Source organism: Amia ocellicauda, chromosome 4 (genome assembly GCF_036373705.1).
Source record: "Amia ocellicauda isolate fAmiCal2 chromosome 4, fAmiCal2.hap1, whole genome shotgun sequence".
In the NCBI taxonomy this organism is placed as follows: Eukaryota; Metazoa; Chordata; class Actinopteri; order Amiiformes; family Amiidae; genus Amia; species Amia ocellicauda.
The window spans coordinates 36963675-36980588 of record NC_089853.1 but is presented as its reverse complement, the minus strand read 5'-3'; the positions used below and the strand labels follow the sequence as shown (position 1 = coordinate 36980588).

Below are 16914 nucleotides of genomic sequence, written 5' to 3'. Positions count from 1 at the left end.
TGTTTGCTGCTTTGTCTCTTTTTCAAAGTGATCGAAATGCAATGGATGTTGTGTCTGCAACCAAAATGCGTGGGCTGGTAAAACGAAGGCTGCAATACAAAGCCATCGGAGGACTGCACCTTATCTGCACTTATGATCCATGGCAGTCTACAGATACATGTCTGAGGTTGTAACCTTGGGGTCGACATGCTGTAGAAGCACATGGGTCCAGAAGAGGAGACCGATATTTTGGACCAACGTTTTGCCCAACTTCGACAATGAGTGGCAAGCCCATTTCCGACGCACAATACTTTTGAATACATGGTTGAGCTCCTGGAACCATACCTGCATCATAGAATGACCAACTAGTGCAAGTCTATTGAACCTCGAATGAGACTTGCAGTGGCTTTGTGGTGGTACACACCTCCCTCAGAATATCGGTCCTTCTCATGTTTGTTTGGTATCAGCATATCCACGCGTGCTGCATGGTACAGTATGGTACTGTGTAGTACATGCATGGTACATTATATTACATGGACGGTACATGCATGGTACAGTATAGTACTGTGTAGTACATGCAGGGTACAGTATATTACATGGATGGTACATGGATGGTAAATCATGTTCCCATGTTATTCATGTTACTTAAAAGGATAACTGAGGGTTTTTAATTATACTTTTTTTATACATGTTCCATTGGATTGTTACAGATGTATGAGTAAGGTGTTTTCCTTTTTTTTTTTTTTTTACATTCTGGTCACTTTCTTATACTTTTAAATGTCAGTCTACTCTGTTGAAGATGGTTACACATGAAGTGAGTGTAGGAGCTTCAGAACTGCATTTCCCCCATTGTCTTACATATATGAGAAGAATGCAATTGACAGGTGCATTCAAAGCTTGTACCACAGTGAACTGTATTTTAAAAGTATAAAAACGTAGTCAGGATGTCAAAGAAAAAGTATTAAAACAAGACAACTTACTTAAACAGTTGTAGCAACATAGGAACATTTAACACAATTCTACTACTAATAAAAAACATTTAGACACACTAATAATCTCAGTTTATGTATAACTAAATGTTTTGATTAAGTTTTTAATTTTGTTAAACATAATTACATTTTATACGTAAAGTTTCCAATTAATCTAATCGCAACCTTTTATTAAAAATAAAATCTTTAATTTTTCTTTCTAGGGAATACGCGCTGTTTGACTTCTTCAATGACAAGCCCCACCCAACTGTGGGAATAGGCCTGTCGGGGTGGATCAAAAATCCAGGTTTTCTAAAGGTTTTTGATTTAACCAAAGAAGTTATTGTTTCATGGCCAGTAGGAGGACTTTCGCACAAAACAAAATGCAAATGGACAGAATGCCCTGCGAAAATTATTATATTTTCAAGTAGGCCTAATCTCTATTTTTGTTTTTCTTTCTGTCTCTAATTATATAGGCATATATTTAAAATATATTGTACATTAGGATTACTTATTAATTACAGATTGTATTACTATTATCATTATTATTAATGTGTATTTGACAGACGTATCTACATTTTTGCTTAGTTTTGTATATTTATAATTTTTTTATTTCTGTTTAGAAATCAAAGATGACCTTGAAGACCTACTTAAAACATTAGAAAAAGAAGAGAAAACATCAATACAAAATAGAAAAGAAAGGAAAAGAAAAGAAAAGCTATACCCCAATGAGGCAGACTCACATTCCGACACTGAGGTAATACAGTTGTATCTACGGCATAGGCGCCGAGTTTTGACATTCCCAGGGGGGCGAGTTACTTACTAAGCCCTGGGTGCTGACGGGGTTTTCTCCGTAAAAGGGGGGGGTTCTCCGGTAAGAGTAGGGGGGGGGGGGTTCTCCGGTATGTAAAACTCTTCAAAATTCCCCTGAGCCCCCGCAAAGTCGGCGCTTATGATCTATGGTATTATTGTGCAGATTTTGTTCATAAATTGAATGATCCAGTTAATGTTATAGTTCAAGACTCTATTAACTGAGTTGAGAAATGAAGTACAATTTTAATCTCATAAGAAAAAAAAAACTACTGGTTAAAGATGAATAAGTGCCATCTTCACATATGTTATGGGTAATTCCTACTGTAAAACCCACACATTTTTTTCTCCACATTATTAATGATATTTGTTTTCCACATAATTTTCCAGAATGCAAGACTGCCATTAAAAAAAATAAAACAACATGTGGTTGAGCACAGAGTAAAGCAGCTGCAGCAAACAATTTGGTCTCAAAATGTGACATGCAGTTCATCCAGTGAAGATCTCGAAGAGGTAAGATTGTTGCTCTGTCAAACTGTAATTATACTGTTTTATTAAAAAAATGTGAAATTAGAAATAACATGTTAACAAATAACAATGATCAAGATCAAGATGTATTTCAAGTCAAATGGCAAGAGCTGGATTATCCCTGTATTCCATCTACCACTTCATAGAAACTTTAATTTGCATTATATTTCCTATACTTAGCCCCAAAACCTGTGAGTTTCTGTTCAAAAAGGAAAGCGATACTAAGTACAGGTTTATCATTTGTGCGGGTGTGTCAATGTTTTGATATAAATGTAACTCTTAAATCTATAAATTGTGTAATATATTTAGTTGAAAAACCTTATTAAATGGAGTTGGATGTAATAATAACCTGAATTAATTACCCTTGTTACAGAGTGATTGTGATTTTCCTGGTCAAGTAGGGAAAAAACAGTTAAAAAACAATAAACTTCACATCCTGAAACTTGAAAATGTACACCTGAAAAAGAAAAAAACGTGAACTACAAATCAAAGTAGCAAGGCTGACAAACTCAATTGCTCTAATGGTAAGTAAGTGCACAAATTGTTTTAAGTTTGGTTTTAGATAAAAACAGTTAGTATTCTTAACCTAATTGTACATTATTGTTGGGGGGCAGTTGTTATTTCTAGTGATACAATACCATGATTGTCAAATTATAGCTATTGCAAAACTAAGTGTAATAATAATACCCCACTATTCTGCTTGATTTTTCTTTTAATTGTGTTTTCTACTTAAATTATATCACAAATGTGTTCTCTAGTTAATGTGCCCTGGATAAGGGCATCTGCCAATAATTAAATAATAATAATGTTTAACCTTTGGTTACATGTTTATATTATGCTCCCCAAATAATAGAAATGCATTTCAGTGTGAAAAACATAATATTGTTACATACTGTAAGTACTTTATAATATTATAAGAACTAATAATAACACAGCAACAATAGTATATGAAATATCTGGATGTTGCTAATATTTTATAATACATTATTTCACAAATATATACAGTGAGGGAAAAAAGTATTTGATCCCCTGCTGATTTTGTACGTTTGCCCACTGACAAAGAAATGATCAGTCTATAATTTTAATGGTAGGTGTATTTTAACAGTGAGAGACAGAATAACAACAACAAAATCCAGAAAAACACATTTCAAAAAAGTTATACATTGATTTGCATGTTATTGAGGGAAATAAGTATTTGATCCCCTATCAATCAGCAAGATTTCTGGCTCCCAGGTGTCTTTTATACAGGTAACGAGCTGAGATTAGGAGCACTCTCTTAAAGGGAGTGCTCCTAATCTCAACTCGTTACCTGTATAAAAGACACCTGTCCACAGAAGCAATCAATCAATCAGATTCCAAACTCTCCACCATGGCCAAGACCAAAGAGCTGTCCAAGGATGTCAGGGACAAGATTGTAGACCTACACAAGGCTGGAATGGGCTACAAGACCATCGCCAAGCAGCTTGGTGAGAAGGTGACAACAGTTGGTGCGATTATTCGCAAATGGAAGAAACACAAAATAACTGTCAGTCTCCCTCGGTCTGGGGCTCCATGCAAGATCTCACCTCGTGGAGTTTCAATGATCATGAGAACGGTGAGGAATCAGCCCAGAACTACACGGGAGGATCTTGTTAATGATCTCAAGGCAGCTGGGACCATAGTCACCAAGAAAACAATTGGTAACACACTACGCCGTGAAGGACTGAAATCCTGCAGCGCCCGCAAGGTCCCCCTGCTCAAGAAAGCACATGTACAGACCCGTCTGAAGTTTGCCAATGAACATCTGAATGATTCAGAGGAGAACTGGGTGAAAGTGTTGTGGTCAGAGGGGACCAAAATCGAGCTCTTTGGAATCAACTCAACTCGCCGTGTTTGGAGGAGGAGGAATGACCCCAAGAACACCATCACCACCGTCAAACATGGAGGTGGAAACATTATGCTTTGGGGGTGTTTTCCTGCTAAGGGGACAGGACAACTGCACCGCATCAAAGGGACGATGGACGGGGCCATGTACCGTCAAATCTTGGGTGAGAACCTCCTTCCCTCAGCCAGGGCATTGAAAATGGGTCGTGGATGGGTATTCCAGCATGACAATGACCCAAAACACACAGCCAAGGCAACAAAGGAGTGGCTCAAGAAGAAGCACATTAAGGTCCTGGAGTGGCCTAGCCAGTCTCCAGACCTTAATCCCATAGAAAATCTGTGGAGGGAGCTGAAGGTTCGAGTTGCCAAACGTCAGCCTGGAAACCTTAATGACTTGGAGAGGATCTGCAAAGAGGAGTGGGACAAAATCCCTCCTGAGATGTGTGCAAACCTGGTGGCCAACTACAAGAAACGTCTGACCTCTGTGATTGCCAACAAGGGTTTTGCCACCAAGTACTAAGTCAAAGGGGTCAAATACTTATTTCCCTCATTAACATGCAAATCAATTTATAACTTTTTTGAAATGCATTTTTCTGGATTTTTTTGTTATTCTGTCTCTCACTGTTAAAATACACCTACCATTAAAATTATAGACTGATCATTTCTTTGTCAGTGGGTAAACATACAAAATCAGCAGGGGATCGAATACTTTTGTCCCTCACTGTATATATATATATATATATATATATATTAGGGCTGTCAAAATTAACACGTTAATAACGCATTAACGCAAATTAATTTTAATGACACTAATTTTATTAACGCGCGATGAATGCAGCGCACATTTTGACACATAGCCTAGCCCGTAGTTGGAGACATGGAGATGCAGCCACAGCGAGCCATAATACAGGAAAGGATGCAGCAGCAAAAAGAAATGGAGAAAGAAAAGTTGTTCTGAACGGAAAATTCATATACAAAACGATGTCTGATGGTCCTGTCGACAAGACAAAAGTTGTCTGCATTTATTGTTGATGTGAATTAAGTTATCACCGCAGCACGTCGAGTTTAAAATATCACTTGATGGCAAAGCATACTGATGCAGAGAGCTGTCCTCCCCCTCGCCAAAGGCAGAGCACACTAGATCATTTGCAGTGGAGACGGATGGACAAGTCCACAAGCAATAGACTCACCACAGCGATAACTAAATGGGTGGCTAAATAACTAAATGTAAACAGGCCTGTGTAAGTGAATTGCTCAGTGCAAAGAAAGAGAAGTAATGAGAACCTGGTATTTCTGTTATTTTTTTCATGTGTCTAATAGACATGAACAGGTTCTTTGAAAAACATCTATGACCTTTGAAACATGTCTAGTCTTCATGCTCTATGTTGAGTATGGTTTCACTAATAATAACATAGATTTGCATAAAGCATCAATATTTGTCCATGCCCATGTTGATTAGAGTATTAAAAACTAGAAAAGTATTAATTTAAGGTACATTTAGAACAGATAAAAATGTGCGATTAAATTGCGATTAATCACAAGTTAACTCATGACAATCGTGCGATTAATCGCGATTAAATATTTTAATCGATTGACAGCCCTAATATATATGCTTCAAAGGACATTGGGTTGCCCAGAAACTTTTTACATGTATTCTACTATATTTGAATGCTGAAATAAAGTAATGTAAATTGCTATGACTTATTTATATTAGCTATGACATGTGGTAAAGCTCAATGGGAGGAGGTACAGACCCTATAATATCACCCATCTGTACATACATAGTTTGCCTAAATAAGATAATTCAAGTATCCATTAAATAAATACACAACAAGGACCCTGTTACACTAGCAACATGACAGATGCACAAAATGGCCTTGTTCTGCACTTCTTTTTGTGCCTTACCACTTTGATAAAAACACAAACCCCAGCAGTGCATTCAGTTAAAGATTCTACCGACTTCACAGAATGGAAACCCACATCATGTTCATCATCATCTTAAAGCCTCCTTTAACCACTTCCTTGTTTACTGGCTTTACATTAGTTTTTGTCTAATATTGAATTGACTGAAATCCTGTCTCCTGTACCAGTGAAAAGCACATAATTATTATTATTTTTATTTCTTGGCAGACGCCCTTATCCAAGGCAACTTACAACATAAATATTGTAATACATAATACCTTCTTGTTTTATTGTGCTTGGCTCCCCTTCTAGAAATATGAGATAGCATGGGTGGAATCTGACTGAGAGCCCATCAACAGGTTTATAAAAGGTTGAGCTCAAATATATATATTTTCATTTTCTTAGCGGTCTTCCATACATTACTTTCAGCCTGCTGGAATGTCGGTATCAACCAATGTTCCCTCTTATTTTCCAGAACACACACAGTAATGTGGATGTTTGATAAATCAGAATTAGAGTAAGACTGAAATTGGTAGAAAACTCTCCAATAAAATGAAACAAGAGGAGGAATTATTCATTGGTTAAACTATATATGTCCATAACAAGAGAATTCTAACTTTTTCTACTTACAAGTCAATGGATTTAAAGTCATCCCCACCTGGTAAATATGTATGAACACTGGAAAATTATAATACTGAAAGTAATAGGTTCCAGTAAAAACCCATATGGAAAAGAACAGTCTAGAGTATTATATTGCCATGAAACAATGCTATTCAGCCATCTAATTAATAATTTCTAGAACTTTGTAATACAGAAATTCTAACTTATTATTTATCATTTTCAAGACCTTGGTATCAGTATAAAGACTTCTTAATTGAAGTATATGCTACCCTATTGCATGTGTCTGGCAAAGGTACAGTTTCTTTAAAATACGAAAGCCATTTTAGAAGGTATTTGGACAAGGCAATGGACAGATTTTAACAGAAGAATCAAGCAAGGGCAGGTAAAATTCTGGATAAAGAGGCTCAGTAAATTTGTGTTTGAATTTGTGCAGCAAGGCGGGGGTGTCAGACACATCCAGACAGTCAAGGTACACTCCTATTTGAGAGCTATAGGGGGCCTATAGTTTCCTTCAGATAGAGTGAGGCTGCTATGGGCTGTGTTGACATCCAGTTTAAGCTGGCAGGAGTCTGATACATCATATGCAAAGAAAAGAGAAACAAAACAATTACACCATCCCACCCCTCTTCCTGTAAAGTATGCTAGCTGTAAATATAAAAATGAACTGTAAAGTGCATGCTGTTATAAACATACACTAAACCAGTGGTCTCAAACTCAATTCCTGGAGGGCTGTGTGTATGCTTGAAGAAACCCTTTTGAATTGAAGAAAACGGCAGCGCAGGAGTTGTGTTGCAAATGGTAAAGAAGTCTTTTAATCAGCCCGGCCCGGAAGAAAACCAGAATGAACTCATGTTCAAACAGCTTTCTTACAGATCTCTTCCAGGTTTGCATTTTTATACAGTTCTAAACAAAAGGTGAATAATGTCCAATCAGCAGAGGGCAGTGTCCCGGATGTGCATGTGGATTGGCTCAGCCCTCTGCTTCTCTGAAAAGTGGGTGTGCAGGGGGAGAGAGACAGACAGACAGAACTATACAACAACATTTTATATATTCCATTCAAGGAAATATATATACATATTCATTTGAATATTTATGCAGAGCTGATATGTCATTTATCGTATTTAAATTTGACAAGACCTCAGGTCTTTCAATGCTGGTTTTCGATCCAACCGAGTCCTCAGTTACTTAATTTGTCCAATTTATTTTTCAATTTGAAGTATTTTACAGTTGATGGTCTAAAAGTGCATTTGATTCAAGGTACAGTTGCTTATAAAATATCAGAGGGCCTGGATAAGTGTTTAAATGCATCTAGCTAATTAAACAATTAGACCAATTAAGGACTCTTACTGTCTTTATAGCATTTGATGTGAATGGATTCTTTCATTTGAAAGTACAGAATTCACCTAAAACACCCTGGAAAACTGCCACCATGAACTCCCCCTGTTAACATTACAAGAAAATAATTGTATACACTTAAAGGAACACATTTGCACACCGGCAGTGGTAATTTTCATCAGCTCTCCTCTACAGAGGTCCTCGGCCAGTTCCTTCAGCTTTAGCACAGCTTCCCTCACACGCGTGAAGGAGACGTCGGAGGACACAGTGGCACTGAGAGGTTGCCATGCAACAAGACGGGCACAGAGGCACTGGAATCTCTACAGGGAGAGAGCATCCCACACTGAACTCAGACACCTCATAACGCTAAGAATTTGAACATTTGTCTGTCTTCCTTGGAATTAACCATTTCAGCTATTACCAAAAAATTAGAGATTTTTTTTAAGTGGTAAACAAGACACAGTGCAGCTTTCAGATTAATCGCTTCATGCATGTAGTTAGTGGAGTAGCAGCAAAAGGACGTTTTAAAAAGTCAAAATAATACAGGACACTAAAATGGAAAATACATATATAAAATAATAGTCATAATCATAATTTTCTGAGTTTTTCTCCTCCAGTAACCACTCTGGTGTCAGGGGTGAAATGTGTATGTGAGGCAGGAGCAGGCACTCCAGCCCAACTAAAAGCAAGTGAAGGAGAAAGCTTCAGGCATGGGATATTACATCATTCTTAATCATTAAACATTGAGCTGATATATTCATAATACTAAAAACAATAACATCAACAAAAATACTTGATTTGGAGTTGGGCCAACTTAGTCCAGTTGGATCCTGGGTATAGAAAGTGGGAGCACTGTCTCTGAAAGGCCCCATTTCTGAGTTACCTGCACAAAACAGATGTTATCATCCATCTGTGAAAGGACCTCCAGCTCTGTGTAACACTGCGTCAGCTCCGCGATTTCCTGGCCCACTTTCCTCGAGACTTCCTCAGTCAGGCTGGCTGACGCTTTCTGTTTCGCTGATGTCAGATCTATATCAGGTCTGTTTCCTACTGAAGAACCCGATCAGCTCCGCAAAGATGTGCTCAATCTTCCCAGCTCTATGTCTTCTGATTTCTGGCAACAAACAAATAACATGTACTTTAGATTGATTTCATTATTTTTGGGGGGGTGAGAAACAAAGCCTGAGAATCCCCTATATTTGTGAAGTGCCTAAATTCCGGCTACTTTCCTGTAATTGCCGAGTTGATTGGCTTTTAGGTTTTTTTGTAGGGCTGTTAATCGATTAAAATATTTAATCGCGATTAATCGCACGATTGTCATGAGTTAACTTGTGATTAATCGCAATTTAATCGCACATTTTTATCTGTTCTAAATGTACCTTAAATTAATACTTTTCTAGTTTTTAATACTCTAATCAACATGGGCATGGACAAATATTGATGCTTTATGCAAATCTATGTTATTATTAGTGAAACCATACTCAACATAGAGCATGAAGACTAGACATGTTTCAAAGGTCATAGATGTTTTTCAAAGAACCTGTTCATGTCTATTAGACACATGAAAAAAATAACAGAAATACCAGGTTCTCATTACTTCTCTTTCTTTGCACTGAGCAATTCACTTACACAGGCCTGTTTACATTTAGTTATTTAGCCACCCATTTAGTTATCGCTGTGGTGAGTCTATTGCTTGTGGACTTGTCCATCCGTCTCCACTGCAAATGATCTAGTGTGCTCTGCCTTTGGCGAGGGGGAGGACAGCTCTCTGCATCAGTATGCTTTGCCATCAAGTGATATTTTAAACTCGACGTGCTGCGGTGATAACTTAATTCACATCAACAATAAATGCAGACAACTTTTGTCTTGTCGACAGGACCATCAGACATCGTTTTGTATATGAATTTTCCATTCAGAACAACTTTTCTTTCTCCATTTCTTTTTGCTGCTGCATCCTTTCCTGTATTATGGCTCGCTGTGGCTGCATCTCCATGTCTCCAACTACGGGCTAGGCTATGTGTCAAAATGTGCGCTGCATTCATCGCGCGTTAATAAAATTAGTGTCATTAAAATGAATTTGCGTTAATGCGTTATTAACGTGTTAATTTTGACAGCCCTAGTTTTTTGTATTATTATTGTGCATAACCAGGGGAGACTGGTACTATAACAAGACTATTCATCTATCCTCTATATATATTGTCCTCAAAAGTACCTTTACATTTGGATAGTGAGAAAACTCTGTATGAATGAGCCATTACAAGAGCAGAAGACAATGAGTTGCCATTTGAAATCCTATGGTTCAACATCCACACAATCAGTAATGTATTTTACTTACAAGCTTTTTATATAGAGATTATGAAGCATACAACCCCAGTGGTAAAATACACGGTTAAGTGAATATGATGCCCACATTGGATGTATGTTTTTATTACATTTGAATGGTTGCCACAGCTGTTCACAAAGGCATGTTTTCTTTGTTCACAAATGTTATGCAGTACAGAGCAACTTATTTGTAATGTAAGTAATGACCTGTGCAGTCAAGTATCTCCATAATTGCCTTCCAAAACTATTTTCTAACACAAAGCCAGTCCAACTCAATAGATAATGGCGTCTCAGAATCTCTGAGAATCTCTGAATACATACTTTATAACTCAGTTCCACCCTGTATTGCAAAAAAGCAGAATGGTATACTTTGGGTCACATAAATGATTCTGCAGAGACATCTGCTGGGGGATTGAGAGAACCATAGGGACTGCTTCTGTTGCTGTGACTTTTCCCTTTCCAATGATCATATAAGATGTTTATTTTCTTGCCTGCTCTGAGTTGCTAAAACAATTATTTTATAAGTATTTTATTGTAACTAAATCTTTTATATTTGTATTATTATTATTATTATTATTATTATTATTATTATTATTATTATTATTATTAGAATAAGCTGAAGACATGATGGAAGCAGGATTAAAACACATCTGTATAAGATTGGTTCCACTCTGGATTTTTACATTATTATTTTTAAATGTGTCTGAGCAACAGTGATGATAAAGACACAGGAAAACGTGCAATTTCACACAAACCTTTATTGTATTTTAATACAATATTCTGATTTGTTCTGACAGTTTTTGCAAGAAAGATAACCGTTGGTATCTAATTAAATTGGACCTGCTAATCCATTAAGAAGTGTTTGCCTTGTTAGCCTTTAAACTCCTTCCTCTCTACAATGTGTGCTGATTTAAATTCTCTACGCCTCTTTGACTTTCACAAGGTAATTATACTTCAACTCACCAGAAGAGACTCTCTAGCTTGTTTCAGCTCCTTCACGTCTTTCTGTCTGTCCTCAATTTGGAGCTGCATGTCTGCCTTCATCTGCCCCATCTGCTTCTGTATACCACAAAAAAAAATGCTTGGTGCATTGGATCTTGGACAGAATTCACAGCAAACAAACTCAGTCTTTTATATCTGGAGATTGTCGTGCATTAATAAAGCTTTCTACCAAAAGTCAAGAAACAACAACAAATGGACTCAAGTGCTCTGCAAATGAGCACTTCTTTGCTCGCACTTCTTAACTATACTATCTAGATTACTTATAAAATATAAACAACTTCTCACAACTATAAATACCTAATATATCTTAAGATAAGTGTACAGATGGGGACAATTATTATATGTTAACTTGAGCAACACTTAAATTATTATTATTATAAATATGTTCATTTCTCAGATTAAAAATAAACATTATATACAAGACATTTTCTACAGAGCAGATTAACAGTTGAAAACATTACTACTGTATAAAAAAGAGCAAAGGACTGGATCTAATCATCTTAGCAGGAGCTGCTGTTACCTGTTTCTCTTGTCTCTCTGTCACAGTGTTGTGCAGTTTGTGCTGGTCTCTGGCACACAGCACACAAATGCAGATCTCATCGTCCGTGCAGAACAGTTCCAGGGGTCTTTCATGGTGGGAGCACAGCTGGTCTTGGAAGTCTAGGACAGGCGAGACCACTGTGTGTTTCTTCAGAGGTGCCTTCTCATGGTGGGTCTGGATGTGTGTCTCACAGAAAGAGGCCAGACACACCAGGCAGGATTTCACAGCTCTCTGAATGCTGTCTGCGCAGAAATCACACGGGCCATATTGGGGTTTAGCAGGAGCTGCACTTTGTCCCTCAGGACTTGAAACATCCGTCATCCTGAACCTCCCCACCACTTCAGCCAGCACCGTGTTCCTGCAGAGGACGGGCCTAGTCGAGAAGGTCTCTCTGCACTGTGGGCAGCTAACAGCTTCCGCCTCCTCAGCCTTTGCCCAGGAGCCCTGAATACAGCCAAGGCAGAAGCTGTGCCCACAGGCGAGAGTGGCTGGCTCCTTCAGCAGAGCCTCAAATATGGAGCAGATCAAGATCTCAGAAGAAATGAGCTCCAGTTTTCTTTCAGCCATGGTCAGAATCAGACAAGGATAAAGCTCCCGCAGCAAGATACAAAACTGAAAGTGTGATCTAAAGTGACTCATCTGGTCTGAGGTGGAGCTTTGGACTGGAGCCGGTCAGTTTGAGAAGAAAAACAAACACAGCACCAGACTTCCGCAATGAAGAAATTGACTTGGCAATCACAATGACACGTGCAGGACAGGAAGCTTGATCAACAGAATGTCAGCTAGGATACTTTGTAACTTCACAGAGAGATGGTGAGAGAAAGGAAGAAAGAGAAGGCTGATAATATTACATTTAACTCCCCAGTATAAGCAGCATGGAAAATTACAGAGACAATACACAGTGCATACCTTAACACCTAAATAGTATTTATAATCATAATGCTGGGTTCTTCACATCCTTATAACAATACAATGATAAGTCTGCAAGTTCTTTTTTGGTTTAAATACAGTTTGTGATCTATATCTGTGACTGTGTGATGTTAGTGGACTAGTTTGCATTACTGTTTGTTGGAAACAATTCTTGGGACAGGAGTTTCGTCAATCAGCGTCTTTTTCACACTGAGACCCTGTGTCTGGTTAGGACCGCAGAGCCCCTTTTCCACTGGCATATCTGACTGGTCCCGGAACCAGTTCAGCTTCATTGGCTGTCACTCCCCTACCTTCAAATTGGTCTAATTTCAGGGAGCACTGTTGTTAGGCAACCAATCCTAGCCAAGTGTCACTGCCTGGATACTAAACTTTTAAAGCCTTGTTAAAAGTTATGAAGCAGCACCGCACACAGTGTAGACTTAACATAGGAGCACTTTCTTCCTCTTTCTTTTCCTTTCTTGCCTTCTTCATCTCTTCTTTTAACCGGAATAAACAGTAACATTTAAGGCAGAGTTAGAGCTGTAAGTGTAAATGGTTGCTTTCTTTTTCATAAAAAGGCACTTTCTTTCTTTTTATTCTTCTGTGAAGGGCAACTGACAACAGACACCAGGGGCAATCAACTGAGGGCCTGTGATAGGAGCACCCCTGTGAGATTTTAATCAAACACAGACTCCAGGAAGGGTTGGTGACAGGCTCTGTGTAGATCTGATATAAATCAGCCAGAATAAACAGAGATATGGGCATTGGCATGTTATGCTATGTTTGTCGATGCTGAAATTGTATCAACGAAACAGCATCCATTTTATAGGCCTAGCAAACAAAATAAAAAACATACAAGAAATTATCCAGAGAAGGATTGGGATTCTTCGGGTTGATATGTGTGTGTGTGTGTGAGGTTAAATACTTTATTGTAATTTTCATCAATGGAATCTGTGCTGGTGGGTATTATTTTGTTTTCATTTTGTAACCTACAGCTTGGCATGGGTACCAGAGTCCTGTGGCACACGGTATACAAAGGTGTGTGGGCTGAAATCGGGAGTGTAAAGACAGTCACGGCAGAGTCCAAGGTGAGAGTCCGAACCCTGATCCCCATGATTCCTCACACACAGAAACGCACGCTACTCAAAAACATTACCTGGAGGAACAGGAAATCTTTTAGACTTGCTCCGTACAGTGAGTGTGCTTGCATGTGAATACATGAGATTATACAGATGATTTTCTGGAACTTATAGATATAACACACACAGTCCTGAGAGAAATCCCTCCTTCCCCCCTCGAGGTTTATACCAGGGCTGTGAGCTCACAGACTCTCCTTTTGTCGCCTGTTCTCTGACTGATTAGCAGACAGTAGGATATTGGTCAGCCTGCTCAAACACCCTGAAGTTATTCTCACAACATGGCAGCACAAGGTATGAGTCGGAACTGCTTTTCAAAATTTTATTGCAATTGAATCATTAATCAAGAATATTAATAAAGATCACGCATGCACACACTCACTCTCGCACACTCACACTCACGCACACTCACTCTCGCACACTCACACTCACTCTCGCACACTCTCACACTCACCCCTGATGACAGCATAGGTGGCCCAGGCTGTGCAGGACACCAGGAAAAACATCATCCAGCACCAGGCAGTACAGGTCTTCCCCCCATTCATTTAACGGTCTGAGACCAAGATAGTGGACCAGGAGGGGAGATCCAGAGGGGACCAGGTGTGGGGAGACAGTGGGGGTGTGGTGAGGGGAGACAGCGGGGGTGTGGTAATGGGAGACAGCGGGGGTGTTGGGGGCCGGGGGCAGCGAGGCGTCGGGGTCTGGGTCCGGGGGTGGCGGGGTGTCGGGGGCCGGGGGTGGCGAGGCTTGGAGGCCGTGAGAGACGGAGTCGCAGAGCGAGCACCGGTCCGGCCTTTGAACACACGCATCAGGAGCTGCAGACCGGAGAGCAGAGGGAGGTTATTATTGCTGCAGTGCACACTGATGCCAGCAGGGGGCAGGGTTTCCAGAGCTGCTGTTCAATTCATTGCATTTCTTATTCTTAAGTTTTTAAGATTTAAAACATTCAATTAAAATAATATTCAATAAATAATACATTCACTACTATGTAGTCCTGTCCCAATTTGGGAATCTGCTTGTTTAATCTGTAAATGCACTTGCCCACATACTGTACTTGAATGCAGCCTCTTTCTAAAAGAAACTACAATTCCCAATGTGCTCTGGGGTTTTGAAATGCATGCAGGGAGGGAAGACCCGCCCACTTTTACTACAGTCGCACTGCAGCGGAGGAGAAGACTCTCCGGCCAGGGGACTTTATCTTTGGGGGGGAGCATCTACTCAGACTATTTGTTGTTTTTCCTCTATGCCGCCATTTATTGGGTCGCTCCCTAAACGCATCAAACGCCCCTTCTAGACACTGTAAAATTTGTAATATAGTGCAATTGTATGTTTTCTGCCATTGTTGTTGGTGTCATATTCTGTTACACTGTTCAAAGTTCATTTAGATATTGAGCATGCTGGGTGCATGTGTGTTTGCGTATTATTTTATATATGTCGACTATACAAAATGTTAATGCTGCACGTTATGCTCTTTTAAATTGAGACTCTAACTGATCTTGCAATTCGAGGTGAGGTTTAAGAAAAGTCTGCGCTATAAAATACTGTTTTACTAGGTTAAGTATTTTACATTACAAAATAATAAAAACATTCAAAATTTTAATACTTATGATTAAATTTTTTAAAATCAATTCCTAAAATCACTTAAAAAATTTAAAATCTTATAGTGATTAACTTAAACAAAATACATGAACTCAAATAAACGTGCTTAAATCAGTAAAACAATAAACTTGTGATAAAAGGCAAACTGCCAAACCAACAAAAAAGGTCAAATACATTGAAAGTAACTGAAAATGCATCAGATAAAAAAAAAAAAAAAAAACCCATAAAATAAAAAACAAAAACAAAACAGTCATGCATTTATACTTAAAAACCAAACGGCCAATGTATTTGACAAAATAAGAAAACAGAACAAAACCAACCAAAAAACCCCAAACAAAACAAGTGCATTTAAAATCAACTAATTCTTTAAAACAATTAAAATTCATTTTCAAATCATTTTTTTAAAAACAATCATTCATTAAAAGTAGTTAAAAGATCTTGGACTCGGGCTCCAGTAGGGGGAGATGGCCATCCCCGGAGGTGGGTCCCATCACGGGATCCTGAGCTCCCCCAGATCTTGTATTTGCCAGTTCTTAAAGGCTTCATCCTTGCCCCTCTGGTGGACCTCCAGATTGACATAATCCCTAACTAGTACCATGCCCCTCCGCGCGATGACGATTGGGTCCAGCTCCTGCTTGTTGAATAAACAGATGTTCCGTCCCTCCCACAGGGCCTGTTTCACTGTGCAGACGACACACCACCAGCACCTCAGGGTTGTCGATGTAATTCCCCTGGCTGGTCCATAGAGGATCTGCTGGGCGGTCGCCCGCACAGGAACGGCAAACCTGTGGAGGAACGGAGAAAACAGGAGCCAGACCCTGCAGGCGGAGGGGCAATCCCTAAAGATATGAGCCTCCGTCTCCTTCCCCAGGCAACCCTTATAGGGGCAGATGTCATAAGGGGCTAGGCCCCTTCTGTGCATGAACACTCGGGTGGGGAGACACCGACTCACAGCCATCCAGGAGACACCTTTCTGCGTGTTTGTGAGGCAAACGTGCGTAGCGTTAGCCCAGATAAACCGGCAGGTTTCGGGAGGGAAATCTTCTATCTGGCTGGTCTCCTGGGTAGATCTCATCTGGCTACAGATGGTCTTATAATCTCAGGAGGCCAGCACGACTTTATGGAGGCCTACTTCGAGCGCAAAGGCTCGGAGCGCCCTGTAGAACGGCGGGGGATCCCACGAGTGCGACCTGGTGTTATCCATGGCGCAGAGGCCAAATGGTCTGCGATATAAAAGCCCATTGTATCGTGTTGTGCCGCAGTGCGTGTCAGTGGAACACAGTCACAGTGCCGCGCATGTCCGTCGCTCACTGTGTTCGCTGTCCACAGGCCCGCGGCGAGGAGCAGCAGCCAGCAGGCGGCACAGAGCAGCGCCTCGGCAGCCGGGTCCAGGCTCGGC

The 16914-nt window shown here is 39.6% G+C and overlaps 1 protein-coding gene across 2 annotated transcripts; it reads right to left on the bottom strand.

Moving 5' to 3' along the window:
* Nucleotides 1-7402: 7402 nt before the first annotated feature.
* On the bottom strand, nucleotides 7403-13880 carry LOC136748341 (E3 ubiquitin/ISG15 ligase TRIM25). 2 transcript variants are annotated; one of them, XR_010816576.1, is made up of 4 exons: nucleotides 11851-13880; nucleotides 11292-11387; nucleotides 8890-9120; nucleotides 7403-8326 (listed from the first exon to the last, which is right to left on the bottom strand). XR_010816576.1 is itself a non-coding variant. In XM_066702016.1 (3 exons), the coding sequence occupies exons 1-3, from the start codon at nucleotides 12508-12510 to the stop codon at nucleotides 9070-9072; spliced, it is 807 nt and encodes a 268-aa protein (XP_066558113.1). In that variant the 5' UTR covers nucleotides 12511-13880; the 3' UTR covers nucleotides 7403-9069. The 2 variants fall into 2 exon arrangements, 1 of the variants encoding a protein (XP_066558113.1); XM_066702016.1 differs by having other exon boundaries at nucleotides 7403-9120.
* Between the last annotated feature and the right edge of the window lie 3034 nt (nucleotides 13881-16914).

Bases quoted from the DNA above. Each gene is read 5' to 3' on its own strand.
- LOC136748341 (XM_066702016.1), bottom strand. From the start codon at position 12,510: ATGAGTCACTTTAGATCACACTTTCAGTTTTGTATCTTGCTGCGGGAG. The intron at 11,388-11,850 runs GTAACAGCAGCT...TGTGGTATACAG, and splicing joins CAGAGAGACAAGAGAAACAG to AAGCAGATGGGGCAGATGAA. The intron at 9,121-11,291 runs GTGAGTTGAAGT...GTTTGTTGCCAG, and splicing joins AAGCTAGAGAGTCTCTTCTG to AAATCAGAAGACATAGAGCT.